The sequence below is a fragment of the Populus euphratica genome, unplaced genomic scaffold (assembly GCF_000495115.2).
Source record: "Populus euphratica unplaced genomic scaffold, PopEup_1.0 scaffold70.1, whole genome shotgun sequence".
Lineage (NCBI taxonomy): Eukaryota > Viridiplantae > Streptophyta > Magnoliopsida > Malpighiales > Salicaceae > Populus > Populus euphratica.
In genome coordinates this window covers 89,567-108,353 of record NW_011499950.1, presented here as the reverse complement: position 1 = coordinate 108,353, position 18,787 = coordinate 89,567, and the positions used below count along the sequence as shown (strand labels likewise).

The following is an 18,787-nucleotide window of genomic DNA, read 5'->3' as shown; positions in this document are numbered from 1 at the left end:
GTTCTGTCTTATCTGACAAATTATACATAGATTGTTTTACACCTATAAAGAGTGGTCTTAGCAGGGATGGATCATGACCTTATAGGAACTGTGATTCCCAGGTTAGTGTAGCTCTTGGGATTTTAGCCCAGATCATTGAGAAAAGAAAAACTGGAAAGTGGGCTAACTGTTGCCATCTAAATTTACAAGGCGCAATCTTTGCCCAAATAAAAATCCTCAACCCTGCTTAAAATCATGGTTCAAGTGGAGGCCTGAACCTTTTATCATTTAGCAGTATTGTTTCTGACATGGCTTTCCACGAAGCAAATAAAAAGAAAATAAAAAGAAAGAAAGACAATATTAGAAGACAAGAAAAGTAAAAGGAATAGCCATCAAAACGAAGCACAAGGGAGATTAATAAAAGGCATAGCCATCAAAATCAAGGGTGCATCATGACCTTATAGGGACAGTGATTCCCAGGATAGAGTGGCGTTTTTTAAATTCCCAAGTTCTATTGCCTTGGGAGGGAGATTAATTTTATTCAGCAACAAGATCTGGAAAACAAGAAATGAAGGAAGATTAATTTATGATTTTAAGTACATTGCAATCATAAAAAGAAATAAAAGTACAAAGGGGTTAAATATTTATGGCAATTGAATGATAGAGCACACTGTTTGTATGACAGTAAGAATAAGGAGAAAAGTAGCGGCAAGAACAGAGATGCCAGTCCATGGATTGTTGAAATAAACCTGCTTCAAGGTTGCCATCCACTTGTGCCTACGCTTTCTGCAATATGACTTCAGATCTTCGCCGACACCCGAAAGAAAACCATCAATAACGACAACATTTTCTTGGTCAAGTTTGTAAAGAAGATTTGACAGTGCTTCGTCATTGTTTAGCATATTTTTCAAATTCCCTTTACGAACAAGTACTTCTACATCATTAGGAGACCTGACGAGGCAGCTGATGAAAGTAATATAGTTACTTACGAAAGTATTCATATACCTATGATGGCATTGCTCAAAGGCCTGGAGATTTCTGAATAAAATTTCTGTGTTGTCTTCTATTTTTAGCTGTGGAATTTCCAGAATCCCATTACTGAATGTTATGTCTAATAATGAGCCTTCTTTTGTATTCTTAAACTTCATGCCAGATTGATGGAGCTCCGTTGCTGTTGGTGGGCCAAAAGAGGCATTTTCTTTAGCTGGACAGCGCTGTTCCTTTGGCTGCTGACACTTTCTTAGGAAGTCAACGAAATGCAGGACGTCTCTAGAGGAATTGATCATTTGCGAATTGCCCTCGTTTACCCAGTCACCCCACGGTACTTCTAATAACCCACGAGTAAGCTCAGTAAGGGTACAATTCTCAGGATTGGCAGCTACACTGGATAGCTCCAAAAACTTCTCGAGGATGAAGAATGGAAGCTGATTTTCAAGCAAGCACATATCATACGCTACGTCAGAGAACTTATATGGAGGATAGAAAATGTGGTCTCGACGTCCACTGTCATAATGCTCGTGCATGTACTTGTAGTTCAGTAAGACCATAATAATGAAGACAGCATCCAGTAAGATCATTGTTGCGAAGTCTTTCCTACTAAGACTAATGGTCTCTGCATAACAATCACGTAATGCTGTTTCATTCTCCTTGATAACATAAACTAAGTCCTCCACACTTACTAATAAATTCTGTTCGAGAAATTGTTGCAGGTACATTATTTTGTGGTCTTCCATGGCTTTTAGATTTTCCTTACCATGGTGAATAGGGCCTATTGAGACTACTCGAGGTGTGTATGCCTTTTCATTTAACTTCCGCAATCGTTCGGGGACTCTATAGATGCAGCGTACCGGGGAGAAAGCCTTCTTGATCTTCAATTGCTCCCTCAAAGAATTGGCTAACTCATTGATGTCAAGTGAAACTTCATCGCTCTGATCCATTATCTGCTGATCAGTACTTGATGTTACAACAATTTCCATCCTGTGATTGAACTGATACAATCGCTGGTGTTTAGAAACAGCATGTATAGACTAACACTAAATCATGAAAAAAAATATTCTGAAAACAACCACAATAATAGTTTGCATGAAATCAATCTTAATTTGTGGTTATTTCTATCTGTGTTAGTTTTCAAGGGGTTTCTAGTGACAAGCTTTTTACTCATGTTTTATTATGGAATGCAAAGTAGTGGTGTCTTGCTGTAAAATAAAAGGGTAAGCTTCAATTATTTTCCTTGTAATAGATTCATTAATATTCTACTTCTATTCCTACTCTTAAAGTTTTCATAAAATCCTGTTACTATTACTCTTAACTATGAAATATCTAATTCATTTTAATTTTGGTTTTTCAGTTTTTTAGGTTTCGGATTTTTGTTGTAAGATACTATGACATGCATAAAGACTTGAGAGGAAATAATAAGAGGAAAATTAAATACACACACACACACACACAATATGAAGTGCATCAGATTATCACACAGTTATTTAGTAGTAAATAAACTATCAGGATAGAAGTGAAAACGTTGGATAATTTTAAACTATAGGGATAGAGACTTACAGGCAGTTATAGAAGTTTTGCTCGTTGTCAACCTGCCTCCAGCGTCCAAAAAGATCTGCCAAGAATGGTACTAGACTCTCCCTCTTTAATATGAAAATTCCAAAATGTTCTATTGTTCCTTTACAATTGCTACAATGGCAAGCAAAGGATAAGATTCCCAAACACTTGTTTGAATAGAATTAAAATGCTACCGGAATTAGAATTCTGACTGATTTGATCTTTCTGTTCAAATTCAAGTCGGCATTTTCAGCAAGAAGAAGAGTACTAGTACTATACTCTCTTGAAGAGCACATTGCTTAATCTAGAGTACTCTTGTCAACATATTAGAATTTCAGGCTTGAAGTCTTAGATTACAATAAATGTTAAAAATTACAGGGAATATTCAGCAATATAATATATATTCTCAGCCCTCGTTTCAAGTATAGGATATAGCAAATGCATCAAAGGTGGAAGCATTTTCTACAGTGGCTTTAAAGCATTTCAATTAGAGTACTCTTGTCAACATATTAGAATTTCAGGCTTGAAGTCTTAGATTACAATAAATGTTAAAAATTACCGGGAATATTCAGCAATATAATATATATTCTCAGCCCTCGTTTCAAGTATAGGATATAGCAAATGCATCAAAGGTGGAAGCATTTTCTACAGTGGCTTTAAAGCATTTCAATTAGAGTACTCTTGTCAACATATTAGAATTTCAGGCTTGAAGTCTTAGATTACAATAAATGTTAAAAATTACCGGGAATATTCAGCAATATAATATATATTCTCAGCCCTCGTTTCAAGTATAGGATATAGCAAATGCATCAAAGGTGGAAGCATTTTCTACAGTGGCTTTAAAGCATTTCAATTAGAGTACTCTTGTCAACATATTAGAATTTCAGGCTTGAAGTCTTAGATTACAATAAATGTTAAAAATTACTGGGAATATTCAGCAATATAGTATATATTCTCAGCCCTCGTTTCACGTATAGGATATAGCAAATGCATCAAAGGTGTAAGCATTTTCTACAGTGGCTTTCAAGCATTTCAATTAGAGTACTCTTGTCAACATATTAGAATTTCAGGCTTGAAGTCTTAGATTACAATAAATGTTAAAAATTACAGGGAATATTCAGCAATATAGTATATATTCTCAGCCCTCATTTCAAGTATAGGATATAACAAATGCATCAAAGGTGTAAGCATTTTCTACAGTGGCTTTCAAGCATTTCAATTAGAGTACTCTTGTCAACATATTAGAATTTCAGGCTTGAAGTCTTAGATTACAATAAATGTTAAAAATTACAGGGAATATTCAGCAATATAGTATATATTCTCAGCCCTCATTTCAAGTATAGGATATAACAAATGCATGAAAGGTGGAAGCATATTCTACAGTGGCTTTCAAGCATTTCAATTAGAGTGCTCTTATCAACATATTAGAATTTCAGGCTTGAAGTCTTAGATTACAATAAATGTTAAAAATTACAGGGAATATTCACCAATATAATATATATTCTCAGCCCTCATTTCAAGTATACGATATAACAAATGCATGAAAGGTGGAAGCATATTCTACAGTGGCTTTCAAGCATTTCAATTAGAGTACTCTTGTCAACATATTAGAATTTCAGGCTTGAAGTCTTAGATTACAATAAATGTTAAAAATTACAGGGAATATTCACCAATATAATATATATTCTCAGCCCTCGTTGCAAGTATAGGATATAACAAATGTATCAAAGGTGGAAGCATTTTCTACCGTGGCTTTAAAGGATTTCAATTAAAATGGTTCGCACGTTAACACTATTCTATTATAAACCTCGTTTGAAGTACAGCATAAACAACACTCATGGCACATTATAGAGCATAATTTATTAAAAAATTTCTTGATGCTTTTTCGTTGAGAAATACAGCAGGTAAATTTAAGAAGCTAACAATGACTAGATAGTGAAGTACACAGAGTGGAAGTCATACGAAACAATTGAGATAGCATAATCAAACAACTTGAATGACCGAACACGCTGTCTGTATGATATGAGTATCACTAGAACAGCAGCTGCTACAACAGAGATTATAGTCCATGGATTACGGAAATACTTCTGTTTCAAGAATGCCTTCCATTTGTGTCCCCGCTTTCGGTAGTACTTGTTCAGATCTTCGAAGATCTAGAATTCAACTAAACCAGAAAAGTAGAAATTTTCGACGTTGATAAGATTTTCCATGGAAATATTGTGGAAAAGGATTGAAACTGCATGCATCGTTATCAGAGATCAAAGCTTGTGATGCACCCATAAAACGAAAACCCGTTAATTGAACTCCATTAGAAAGCAAGCCTTTCCTGATATCCTGATAATTAACACCTTCACTTATCACTCCTACTAAGCTATTCTCCATCCATGCAAGCTCCTCCTCTTCTGGATCATGTGTTATAACAAGTGAAGGCACTGGTTAAACAACTGAGACCGCATTAATAATATTATCTTGGATGACAAGGGCTACGTTTATATCCTCTGTTTGATTAACAGGGTATGCATTGCTTTGGAGTTGACGAGTGCTAGCTGAATCACTGCTGATTTTCCCTTCTCGCGCAACCATAGAATAACTTCTGCAGTCGCGCTCCCGGACTAGTACTGATACAAACTGAATATGCTTTTTTATCGGAATCCGATGCTGGGAATTTGTATTCCCCAGTTGAAACCGCTTCAAATTTGCACGTAGACAGTGAGACCCGAACCATATTCCATTAAGCTTTCCAAGGCGATCCTGTTGTTCAGAATCTGTTTGCATTGTAACAAAGCCAGGCCTCCAGTTTCTTCAGTTGTGTCGTCGTGAAATGTACATAACGATTACTACGCCATATTTGTTAAAAGTTCTGCGGAGGTTTTGATAATCTAACCAAGAGGTGAATCGCTCTAGGAAAATCTCAGTGGTGTATTAGGCAAGGTTGATGGTGACCGGGTAGTGGTTATTAGGATACTCACATATAAACCTAATAAAATAAAAGTTAAAGGATAGGATAAAAAAATAAATGAGACGCATAAGAATTTGCATAGTTCATTTAATTTGATTATATTCACGGGTAAATATAGAAGAATTTTATTAAGTAATGTAGGAATTATAATTTCTCTCTATTAATAAAAGAACAACTAAAATCTCTCTATTTCTAGAAGAAAATACCTTACTTACTCTTTATTCTCCTCTTCTTCTCTCTATCTTGGTGTGCATTTAAGGCTTGAATGCATTGCTTATTTATAGACAAGAATGAGAGGACAAATGTTATAAATCATGGCACCAATTATGCCATAAATTATACCAATAACTCATCTCTACTCATACTCCACCAATTATTCTAAAACTCCACTCATTTTTGTCTTCCACCAATTATGTGGATTTAATTAATTTAATTAAGTGGTGGCTTTACACTCTCTCACTTGAAGATTTCGATGATTTAATCAAGTCTTCACACTTCATCATTTGTTATTTTTCTATCCTCTCTATAATTGTCATCTTCATACTGCTTATATTTCTGCTAGACTACAAAAGGATCTGCACCATACATACTTATCAGAGTTGACTGATTTGGTCAAAGCATTTGCTGGGTTTTTCTTTGTGAACAAATTATAAACAACCTAAGTTAATTATGTCAAGGTGAAAAGGTTACACTAATGGTGTGAGAATAAGTATAATGTAAACTTAATATGGACTTTAATGTTTGATGCTAACATGTTTTATATTTGTTATCTTGTTCACTTTTTAATACTTTGCTTGTTAAATGACTAATTTTGATTTATGTTGTATAACACTTGGTACAACAAATGCTTGGCACTTTCATAGCCCATAATGTATGGTATAACCGACACCTGAGCTATGAAAGGAACTTGATTTGTTGTTAACATAAGTTATAATCATGAATGCTTGACAAGATTTACAAGTATCAGCATTAATCGAATAAGATAACTAATGTAATCATGTTAACAATCTATAATCAGATTGGAACCTCTTTTGTGTGTGATTTCCAATTGAATAACAAGAGTTTATACTATACTTGTTTGACATACCATTAGTGGATCCTTTAACCTTGACATTTGTTTTTATCATTGTTTAATCCTTACGTTAATCTTTCATCTCAAAGTTCTCATCAACTTCTTTATTATTATTATTATTATTACTATTACTACTACTACTACTACTACTAATATAAATAAGCATGTATTTTGAGTGTTTAAATGTGTGGAGCGATCAACATAATAAGAAGAGTTAGAGAGAGAATTATAATCTTGTGTATTGTACTTGAAAAAGTTCTGAATTTTGTGTTTGTTTATGTGTATTTATCTCTCGTAGAGGAGCACCACTAATAACCACAATCATCTACTCCACCCAACATTATCAATAGATTTTCTTTAGAAGCTTTACAGTTTTTTTTCTTTCAATATTCCTGAACTTTGTTTGCTTTTCTTTGGTGGGACTCTAGGTATTGCAAAGAAACAAATTTTCTCTTCAGTGATTCTATTGATGTCTCTTTCAACAATCATTACTTTTCTTTATCTTTTTATTCATAGATGTTTTGATTTTCTCATTGTTTTGGTTTATGGTTTGTGTTTTTATAAGGTAAAAGAAGGAATTCTTTTGGTTTCAAGAGAGGGCAAGGATATTGAAACGGTTGATGACCCAAAATCTTGATCCTGTTGTTTTTCCATCTGCTGCAACAAATAACATGTTATGTTATTACCAGGTTGTGTGGTCTAGAGAAAATTAATGTTTTTTTTTTCTCATATTTTGTGCGCTTTCCTTGTCTCTTAGGATTCTTTTGTTTCTTTTTTTCGCCTTCGATAGTTCAATCCCAGAAATATTTTGTATTGATTAACCTAACTGTGAAGCTGAGATACATATCAGTGCAGTTTAAAGAAACTGAGAACAGAAAAGTATTCAATTTGAGTACAGTTTGGGTAATAGTAATCGAATGGATACTTGAAACTGATCAAGTTGAATTTGGATATCTAACATTTATACTCATATTGGATATGAATATTAGTTTTGGATTTGGGCTCCAGTATGGATACTACTAAAATCTAACCTCTGTATATATACCCATTGTTATTTCTAATGACATGTCAACTTAGCTCCGTACTTATGACTAAAAATTATGTCAAGACTATTTGGAATAGGAAGGACAGTGGAATTCCAAGAGTATTTTGTTTGCCACCATGTATGATTGGTTAGACATAAATTTTAATATTAAGATTGAAATATGTAACTAAAAACTTAATTGTAAAATTCAAAGAAAACTTATTTTAACGTGAAAATTTGCTTTTTTGTTCTTGGATGAATACTTTAGTGTTACTTTAAATGCTAAAATCAAAATAATATTTTATAGTATGAATATATTTATAAATTTTATTAAATTAATGCAGAGAATTCAAAATGCGAAAAAAAAAAAGAACTTTGTTGACTTACTGCCCTCAAAAAAAGAAATTAAAAAAAAAAAGAACTATAGGGATAGAAGTGAAACATTGATAAATCTATAAAGGCAAAGATACCAAAATGCTAAAATAAATTCAATGTAGTATATATCGGGAAGAAAATAACAATATGCATTGGACAGTTAACAACGACATAAAAAGCCTACTGGATAGAAACTTACATGACTAAATGCTCTCAACAACCGGCAGTTTCAAATGATGGCAATATGCCTCTAGTGTCCAAAAAGATGTAACAAGAATAGTAGACTCTCCCTCTTTAATATAATTGTTCCAAGAGTTATTCACAATTTTGTCGCTCCTTTACAATTGCTACAATGGCAAGCAAAGGATCCTCTTTTATAATAATTTGCTTTATCATGGAATACATTAATTGAAGTTGCACCAGTTTGAGTGAATGAGAAATTTTGTGTCTTTAAGAAGTCTGTTTTAAAATAAAGTTGTGTTTTTTAAAACATCGGTTAAAATAATAATAATAATAATAAATTATTTGTAAAATAACAAATTAATTGTCATACTCTCTCTATATATAGACAATTCTAAGAATTATTCTACATTTAAAACAACTCCTGGCTATTTAAAACTCTACTCTTTTATTTTTCTCCTGTAAAATGTTTTTGTTCCTCTTACAAATGTTTGAGAGAGTTACATTTATACATTTAGTTTGCTACTTATTCTGGTTTGTGTTGCAGAGAATAAACAAGATCAGGGAAAACAAAGAAATGAAAAGAACTATCATTACAAGGGAGATTAAGTACACTGAAATCATAAAAAGAACAGAAAATACAAAGGGATTAAATACCTCTCACAACTTTAAGGATAGAGCACACCATTTAGAGTTCATCAAAATAATAAAAAGAAAAAACAAATACAAAGATCAAATATTTATCACAACTGAAGGATAGAGCACACCGTTTGTATGGCAGTGAATATAAGGACAAAAGTAGCAGCAATAACAGAGATGCCGGTCCATGGATTTTTGAAATATTCCTGCTTCAAAGTTGCCTTCCACTTGTGCCTACGCTTTCTGCAATATGAGTTCAGATCCCCGCAAACTCCCAAAAGAAAACGATCAGTGACAATATTTTCCTTGTCAAGATTGTGAAAAAGATATGACACTGCTTCGTTACTGCTTAGCATATTTTTCAAAATCTCATTCTGAACAAGTACTTCCACATCATTAGGAGCACGGACAAGACAATTCATGAAAGTAATATAGTCACTCACAAAAGTTTCCTCGGACAAATGATGGCATTGTTCAAAAGCCTGGAGATTTCTGAACAAGATTTCTGTACCGTAAATGTATTTCTAGTTGTGGAATTTTTAGAATCCCATTAGTAAATTGTATGCCACATAGTTTTCCATCTTCTGGAAGCTTAAACTTCACTCCACATTGATGAAGCTTTGATGCAGTGGGCACGCTTAAAATGGGTGAGAGTTCTACTGGATGGTGCAGGAAGGCTGGATTATGTGCTGTTGGGTACAAAGAGTTCCAGGGAAGTTTTATTAGATTCCATAGACGGCACAGAATGGTTGGATTGTGTGAAGCATCATCTCGATGGCGCCGGGAGGTTGGATTGTGTGCAGCACCTACCATTCTTTCTCGTCGTGGAATTTTTAGAATCCCAACATTTTCTGTTTGTTCTGCTGGACGCTTCTGGATGGATGCAATGGGTGCGCGCCCTCGTATCATTGATGTTTGTTCTGCCGGATGGATGGGTGCGCCTCTTGACATCGATGTTTGTTCCGCTGGACAGTACCTGTTCGTTGCAGTGGGCACGCTTAAAATGGGTGAGAGTTCTACTGGATGGCGCCGGGAGGTTGGATTGTGTGCAGCACCTAGCATTACAAACTCAGCATTTTCTGTTTGTTCTGCTGGACGCTGCTGGATGGATGCAATGGGTGCGCGCCCTCGTATCATTGATGTTTGTTCTGCCAGATGGAGTCTTGTGATGGGTGCGCCTCTTGGCATTGATGTTTGTTCCGCTGGACAGTCTCTATTCGTTGCAGTGGGCGAGCGAACTGAAGTGTGCTGCTGACACTTTCTTAGGAAGTCAACGAAATGAAGGATTTGAGAGGATTCGAATGTTTTCCAACTGTCCTTTTTTACCCATTCCGGGCATTGTCTTTCTAGTAACCCACCGGTAAGCTTAATAATGGTACGTTCCTCATCTACACAGGACAGGTTATACAACTCCTCGAGGATGAAGTATGGAAGCTGATTTTCAAGCAGGCACAAATCAAAATTTACGTCAGGTAACTTCCACGGACGAAAGAAGATCTGGTCACTACATCCATCCCCACTACAATCTGTGATTTCTATGGGGTCTTTAGAATCTTTGGAGTCCATGTGTTTCCACTTCACCAAGAACATAATAATGAAGACAGCATCCAGTAAGATCATTGTTGCGAAGTCTTTCCTGCTAAGACTAATGGTCTCTGCATAACAATCACGTCATTCTGTTTCATTCTCCTTGATAACATAAACCAAGTCCTCCACACTTACTAATAAATTCTGTTCGAGAAATTGTTGCAGGTACATTATTTTGTGGTCTTCCATAGCTTTTAGATTTTCCTTACCATGGTGAATTGGGCCTATAGAGACAACTCGAGGTTTATATGCCTCTGCATTTAACTTCCGTAATCTCTCGGGGACTCTATAGATACAACATGCCGCGGAGAAAGCCTTCTTGATATTCAATTGCTTCCTCAAAGTATTGGCTAACTCATTGATATCAAGTGGAACTTCATGGCTCTGATCCTTTATCCTTTGATCAGTACTTGATGTCCCGACAATTTCCATCTTATGATTGAACTGAGATAATCAACGGCGTCAGAACCAGCATGTATAATTAATCACTATTTGATAAAACAAACTGAAATACCATATTTAAGAAAAACAGTTTCAGGAAACAACCAAAATAATATTTGCAAGAAATCAAAATTGAACAATATTCTCTTAAATCATGTCTTTTCACATGTTCACCCGCTAAAAAAAAACAAAACAACCTGGTATCCAGTTCTATATGTTACCCAATTTTGGACTCGAAAATTTCTGTTTTCTGAGGGGTTTTTAGCGACAAGCTTTTCACTTATGTTTGATTATGGAATGCAAATTAGGGCGTCTTCTTGTAAAATAAAAGGGTAAACTTCAATAATTATCCTTATAGATTCATTAATGTTCTACTTCTACTCTTATAATTTCAATTTTCCCACTATTACCCTTGTAGTTTTCATAAAATTCCATCGATGTTACTCTAAAAGCAATTAACAAAGACATAAAAAGCCTGTTGGACAGAAACTTACATACCTGAAAGCTCTCGACAACCGGCAGTTTTAGAAGATCTTCTCGTTTCAAATGATGACAATCTACGTCTAGTGTCCAAAAAGATGCGCCGAGGATGGTAGCCTCTCCCTCGACACCCGACATGAGGTTGGTTGATTCATAATTGCAGAAATAACGTCGAATAATTATAGAGGGGACCAATCAACAACTTCCCCTTTTTTATTTAATTTAAAAAAAAAACACATTTTCATTGCAAGTTTTCTCTATTTGTTATTTTTTATCATCATAGTTATAGAGATTTATATATTCATCTTCATGTAATTATAATTGTTAGATTCGAATAAGATGGTGGAGTTAATAAATTAGCAACTAAACTTTATCTAGACTGGATTTTAATTTAAATTAATTTTATCATTTATCTAGATCAATTTAAACATTTAAATAATCTAATAGATTAATTCAGTGAATCAGTTGATCCGGGCAAACCTTGCCCAAAACCAAGAATTTTTTTAAGAAAATAAAATTCACAGCCAATAGATTTTGACCGGTACAGCACTAAATAAGCTATGGAGATCGAGGGGCTTAGCCATGTTGCCCGCTAAGGAAAATCCAGTGAGAAGAATATAAAAGAAAATGAGTGAGTTGCAAGTAACATTAAAAACAAAAAATGACAGAATCCATATACTTTCGAATGGATATGCAAAATGCATGCCATATTCATCTCAAGCCCAACCAAAAAAACAATACTATTTTAAAAGGTGGATTGTCATATATCTAATATATAAAACGAATAATACATTTTTTATTTTTATGTTTCAAAAATATTTTTTAAAAAAAGAATACTTTTTTTTTCTAATGACAAAATATCATTTTACGTTTTTTACATTAAAGAAACGCCAAAAATATATGTTTTGGTTTCTCTTCGTACCCATACCAGATTTTATTTTTTTTCAGAAGAATAAAGTTAGGAGGAGAAATTAACTCCTAATTTTTTACTTATTCTTAATTTTTTACATGAACAGATCGAAGGAGAATCTTGGTTAGCAATGTGAAGGTGACAATTGTTTGGTCCCCGGCCCTGTTATGATCTCTGGAGAGGTGAATAATGATGGAGGGCCCATCATTCAAGAGTGTGGAAATCGTTTTTACTGTTGTTGAAAAGGAAAACTCACGAATCATTAATTATTTATTGATTCAACCAATTTATGGATTGGCAGGAATAATAAATGTACGCATAAGAAAAATTTCAGTTTGTTATTATTTCATCGTGGCCCCTTAAATGAAACCACGTCAATTTGATAAATTCCGAGGTGATGTTTGTTTTTGTATTTTAAAAATATTTAAATTTTTATTTAAATTAATAATTTTAAATAATTTTAATGTATTATTATTAAAAATAATTTTTAAAAATAAAAATATATTATTTTAATATATTTTCAAATAAAAAATATTTTAAAAAATAAATATAACCACATTCTACTCTAGCTCTTTGTAGAATTCCTAACACCACAAACCCTCTTTTTAATTATTCAAAACTCTTCATGTTACACTTTTTTTTTATTTGTGATTTTCAGGTAATTTTTATAAAAAAAAACAATAGCTCTACTTTTTCTATTTTCTTACTCAATTGCAACTATTTTTCTTTTTTTTTCTTTTTTTACTGGCAGCTTATAAAAAAGGTTGTCATGGCCAATTAAAGAAATTTCTAAGCATTTATTTATTTGTGCTATTTTTTATTCATTAACTGTAATTAACTTGAAATTTTTTTTATAAACCTCCAAAAATTCTCAAACTTTAACCAAAATTAAAAATTATTTTAAAATACTCCACATAAAATATCAACTTAATATAATAACCAGATTGAAAGTTACCTTTTACAGCATAAAACTAGTGAATTTGTGATTTTTTATTAAAAATTCAAATTTTTTTATTTTATTCTTTCATAAATTATTTTACTTCAAGATTATTTTCTTATCTCAAATATCTTTATTTTATATTTTTACAATTTATTTTCTTCACAAACTTATTATTATTTCCTGCAATGTTGTTAATTTTAAAGTCGTGCTTAAAATACAACTCTTTCTTATTTTTTCTTTTTATTATAATTTCTTGGAATTGTTTTCTCATACTCAGTACATATTTATTTCAAATTTTTCATACAATATTAATTTAATTAATCGTTTATTTTTTTTTTTCATAAGGGTTTACAACAATCTAAATTAATATGCATTTAATTAACAATCATCAACCCTAACCTACAAGTTGCAAAACATTGAAAGGAACACTATCCTTAAAGGCTGAAGGACATAAATTTTCTTTGTGTATGTACTCAATTATATAAGGCCCACGCCTCTTCTTGAAACCTGATTTTACGCAGGGTTATTAATTGTAGAGGAAAGTGAAGGCAAATATTGTTTCTGACAATATTTGCCAAGAAGCAAAAGTATGATTTAATTTGCAGGCAAATATATTTTTAATTCATAATCCTGCCCATTATATCGATGAGACTCAGTTTCAATATTTAATAAAGCCTTGTTCGTTTACAGTTTCGTTGTTCTCATCCTTTGTAGAAGGATGTTTTGTCTTATCTGACAAATTATACAGCGATTGTTTTACAAATAGTTTTAAAACCCTATCATCAACCCAGTTTAGTAACCAAGTTATAGGTTAGATGGATAACCCAGTTTAGTAACCAAGTTATAGGTTAAATGGATTGATCCAAGTTTAAAAAAAAAAAAAAAAAAAAAAACAGACATATAATTTGACAAAGTCTGTGTCTGAAAGGGTTTTTAGTGGATTGGCAGGAATAATAAATATCTCATATATAAATGTACGCATAAGGAAAATTCAGTGTTGTTATTATTTCATTGTGGCCCCTTAAATGAAACCACATCAATTTGACAAGGTCCACGTCTGAAAAGGTTTAGTATATTCAAGCTATCTTTATTTTTGTGTTTAAAAAATATTTTTAAAAATATTTAAATTTTTTTTAAATTATATATTTTTTAATATTTTTATATGATTTTGATGTGTTAATATCAAGAATAATTTTTTTAAAAAAAAATTATTTTAATATATTTTTAACTAAAAAATACTTTAAAAAATAACAATAACCACACTCCTAAACTCTTTCTAACTCTTTATAATAAAAAAAAGTTTACAACAATCTCAATTAATATGCATTTAATTAAGAGTCAACAACCCTAACCTTCAAGTTTCAAAACATTTTTTAAATATTTGAAAGTTGGGGATTTTAGCCCAGATCATTGAGAAAAGAGAAGTTTGGCTAAGTGGGCTAACTGTTGCCATCTAAATTTAAAAGGCGCAATCTTTGCCCAGCTAAAAATCCTCAACCCTGCTTAAAATCGGGGTTCAAGTGGAGGCTGGGCCTTTTATCATTTAGCAGTATTGTTTCTGGCATGACTTTCCACGAAGCGAATAAAAAGAAAATAAAAGAAAGAAAATATTAGAAGAAAAGAAATATAAAGTAAAAGGAATAACCATCAAAATGAAGCACAAGGGAGATTGATAAAAGGAATAGCCATCAAAATCAAGGGTGTATCATGACCTTCCAGGGACAGTGATTCCCCGGATAGAGTGGCCTTTTTCAAATTCCCAAGTTGTATTGCCTTAGGAGGGAGATTAATTTTATTCAGCAACAAGATCTGGAAAACAAGAAATGAAGGGAGATTGATTTATGATTTTAAGTACATTGCAATCATAAAAAGAAATAAAACAAAGGGGTTAAATATTTATGGCAATTGAATGATAGAGCACACTGTTTGTATGACAGTGAGAATAAGGAGAAAAATAACGGCAAAAATAGAGATGCCAGTCCATGGATTGTTGAAGCAAACATGCTTCAAGGTTGCCATCCACTTGTACCAACGCTTTGTGCAATATAACTTCAGATCTTCGCCGACACCGAAAGAAAACCACCATCACTCACAACATTTTCTTGGTCAAGATTGTGAAGAAGCTTCGTCACTGTTTAGCATATTTTCCAAATTCCCTTTACGAGCAAGTACTTTCACATCATTAGGAGCCTTGACGAGGCAGCTGATGAAAGTAATATAGTTACTTACGAAAGTATCCATATCCGCCTTGACGAGGCAGCTGATGAAAGTAATATGGTTACTTACGAAAGTATCCATATCCAGATGGCATTGCTCAAAGGCCTGGAGATTTCTGAATAAGATTTCTGTTCGGTCATCTATTTTTAGTTGTGGAATTTCTAGAATCCCATTACTAAATGTTATGTCTAATAATGAATGAGCTTTTTTCAGGACGCTTAAACTTCACTCCAGATTGATGGAGCTCCGTCGCGGTGGGTGGGCTTGAAAAACCTTCTTTCTTTGGACGGTGCTTCTCTGTTGGCTCCTGACACTTTCTTAGGAGGTCAACGAAATGAAGGACTCCAGAGGAATCAATTATTTTCCAACTGTCATCTTTTACCCATTCAGACCATGGATCGTTTAAGAACCCACAGGTAAGCTCAAAAAGGGTACAATTCTCAGGGTTGGCAGCTGCACTGGATAGCTCAAACAACTTCTGGAGGATGAAGAATGGAAGCCGATTCTCAAGCAAGCTCATATCAAGCATTACGTCATCTAACTTAAATGGACGATAGAAAATGTGGTGACGACGTCCACTGTCCAAAAACCCTCTCGAGTTCAGTAAGACCATAATAATGAAGACAGCATCCAGTAAGATCATTGTTGCGAAGTCTTTCCTACTAAGACTAATGGTCTCTGCATAACAATCACGCAATGCTGTTTCATTCTCTTTGATAATGTTAATTAAATCCTCCACACTTACCTTGTTCTGTCCAAGAAATTGCTGCAGGTACATTATTCTGTGGTCTTCCATGGCTTTTAGATTTTCCTTACCATGGTGAATAGGGCCTATTGAGACTACTCGAGGTGTATATGCCTTTTCATTTAACTTCCGCAATCGTTCGGGAACTCTATAGATGCAGCATTCCGGGGAGAAAGCCTTCTTGATCTTCAATTTCTCCCTCAAAGAAATGGCTAACTCATTGATATCAAGTAAAACTTCATCGCTTTGATCCATTATGTGCTGATCAGTACTTGATGTTTCAACAGTTTCCATCCTGTAATTGAACTGATACAATCGCTGGTGTTTAGAAACAGCACGTATATACTATCACTAAGTCATGAAAAAAAATATTCCGAAAACAACCACAATAATAGCTTGCATGAAATCAATCTTAATTTGCGGTCATTTCTATCTGTGTTAGTTTTCATGGGGTTTCTAGTGACGAGCTTTCTACTCATGTTTCATTATGGAATGCAAAGTGGTGGTGTCTTGCTGTCAAATAAAAGGGAAAACTTCAATTATTTTCCTTGTAATAGATTCATCAATATTCTACTATGACATGCATAAAGACTTGAGAGGAAATAATAACAGAAAAATTATATATATATAACATGAAAAGCATCATATTAGTACACATTTTTTTAATACGTAAATTTACATATTATCAATTATTAATTAAAGAACTGTCTCCAGTTTAAACAATTAAGTGAGGTATTAAATTATAATTTATATTATTTTCTAATATATTTTCTGAAATAAAAAATTTTTAAAACTTGAAATTTGTACAGATTCATATTATCTTGTGTTTAATTTTTATCAAATAAATAAAAATAATAAAATTTAAAATTATGACCACTTGATTATCAAGATTTTAATAACATATCAAAAACTATTTCAATTTAATAACTTAAATTATTAAATAAAATTTTAAAATATAATATATATTATCCATTAATATTAATCTCTCTCTATCGTTGAAAGAGATCTGCTAAGAATGTTTCTAGACTCTCCCTCTTTAATATGAAAATTCCAAAATGTTCTATTGCTCCTTTACAATTGCTACAATGGCAAGCAAAGGATAAGATTCCCAAACACTCGTGACAATGATGTTTGAAAAAGATTTTGGATTTGAGATATAGATATATTTTGCATAGTGGTATGGGATGGCCCAAAATAAAAAGATCCAGTTTTAATGCAAAACTTCTCTAAAGGTTTTACTATATTAATTTTTTTATTAAACCTTTTTTATATAAACTTTTACAATATTTTTTTATTATACGTAAAATACTGTATAGCATGTAAAATATTTTACAAATCAAACTATAAATTTAATTTATTCATTAAAAATATTTTTACCTTAAATGATTCTATAAAATATTTAAAAATTAATAATCAAATTTTAATATCATAAATCTTTCAACAATCAACAGTGCTCCAATCACTATAATGTTTGTAATAACTTATTTTTTTTATTTTTTTTATTATTTTATTTATTAAAAAATAAAAAAATAATGATGAAAAAAAATAAAAAATATAATAATTGAAGAAAGAATTAAAATTTAAGTTAAAGGCAATATAATTGGAAGGGTATTCAACTAAACTTTGAATTAGTTTTATTAATCAAATCAAGAATTTAATTAAAGAATTGATAAGTTTTTAAATTTAATTGAGCTTATAATTAATTTAATTAATAAAATTACAAAGTTAATTAAAGAAATATCAAAATTTGGGGTTTAATTGGGGTTCAAATTGCAAAAATTAAAATACAAGGACTAGATTGAAAATGACGCGGAAATATAAGGATTCAATTACATTTTAACCAGGGTCTTGATTGCAAAATTACAATAATTACAAGGACCAAATTGAAAGAAGCCTTTGACATTGGAAAACGGAGTTGTTCTGGGCAGGCGAATGTTCGCTCGTTTTCTTCCACTGCAACGGCTCCGCCATTAAAGGCAGGGACGTTTCTCCATTGAAAGGAGCGCCCCACGCCATTACTGCCGGCTGTTACAGCGCCGATCGATCTCCCAGACCTGTAAAAACCCGGGTAAAGGCAACCTCGGGGGAAGAAAAGAGAAGGAAAAAAAGAGGAGAGCGGAGGAAGAAGAAAACAGAGGGGAACCGCGGAGACACAGAGAGCTAAACCCAACTTTGGTTTAGTCCCAGAATTCAAGCATAACATACAAATCAAAGGTTGGGCAGAGAGAGACCGAGAGAAAAAACACCGGGAAGGAAATGGACACAAAGAAACCAGAGGAACTCTTAAGTTTTTTTCCAGAACCCCCGTAACAAAAACTAGCTTTCCCTCACCAGAACTGAGAAAACAAAGAAAAAATGCAAGCAGAAAAAGAAGAACCACTCGAGAGAACCGGCATCGTCATCTTCTTAATTCCTTCATCCCAAAACTGAGAAAAAAGAGGAACACAAAGAAAAAGCAGAAAAGACGGTGGGCACAGAAGCAAAAGAAAGCAGAAGAAAAGGTCATAAGCAGACGGGAGGCACCACCGCACTGCAACCATCTTCGTCGTCTCCAGAAGCAGGCACGCCCATTCTACTTTTATTCTCCGTATTCAACAATTACCTTTGCACTGTTCATGCACGCGTGAAGTTGCTTCACGCGTGCATCAGCTGGTTGCCCAGCCAGCCACTAGCTTGGGCCAGTGACTGG

General features: G+C 33.1%; 1 protein-coding gene across 1 annotated transcript; it reads right to left on the bottom strand.

Moving 5' to 3' along the window:
• Positions 1 to 549: 549 nt before the first annotated feature.
• Positions 550 to 11,424, bottom strand: LOC105137929 (UPF0481 protein At3g47200-like). Its single transcript, XM_011043881.1, has 3 exons — positions 11,305 to 11,424; positions 10,741 to 10,809; positions 550 to 1,922 (listed from the first exon to the last, which is right to left on the bottom strand). Exons 1-3 carry the CDS (start codon positions 11,422 to 11,424, stop codon positions 624 to 626), a joined length of 1,488 nt encoding a protein of 495 aa, XP_011042183.1. The 3' UTR covers positions 550 to 623.
• Between the last annotated feature and the right edge of the window lie 7,363 nt (positions 11,425 to 18,787).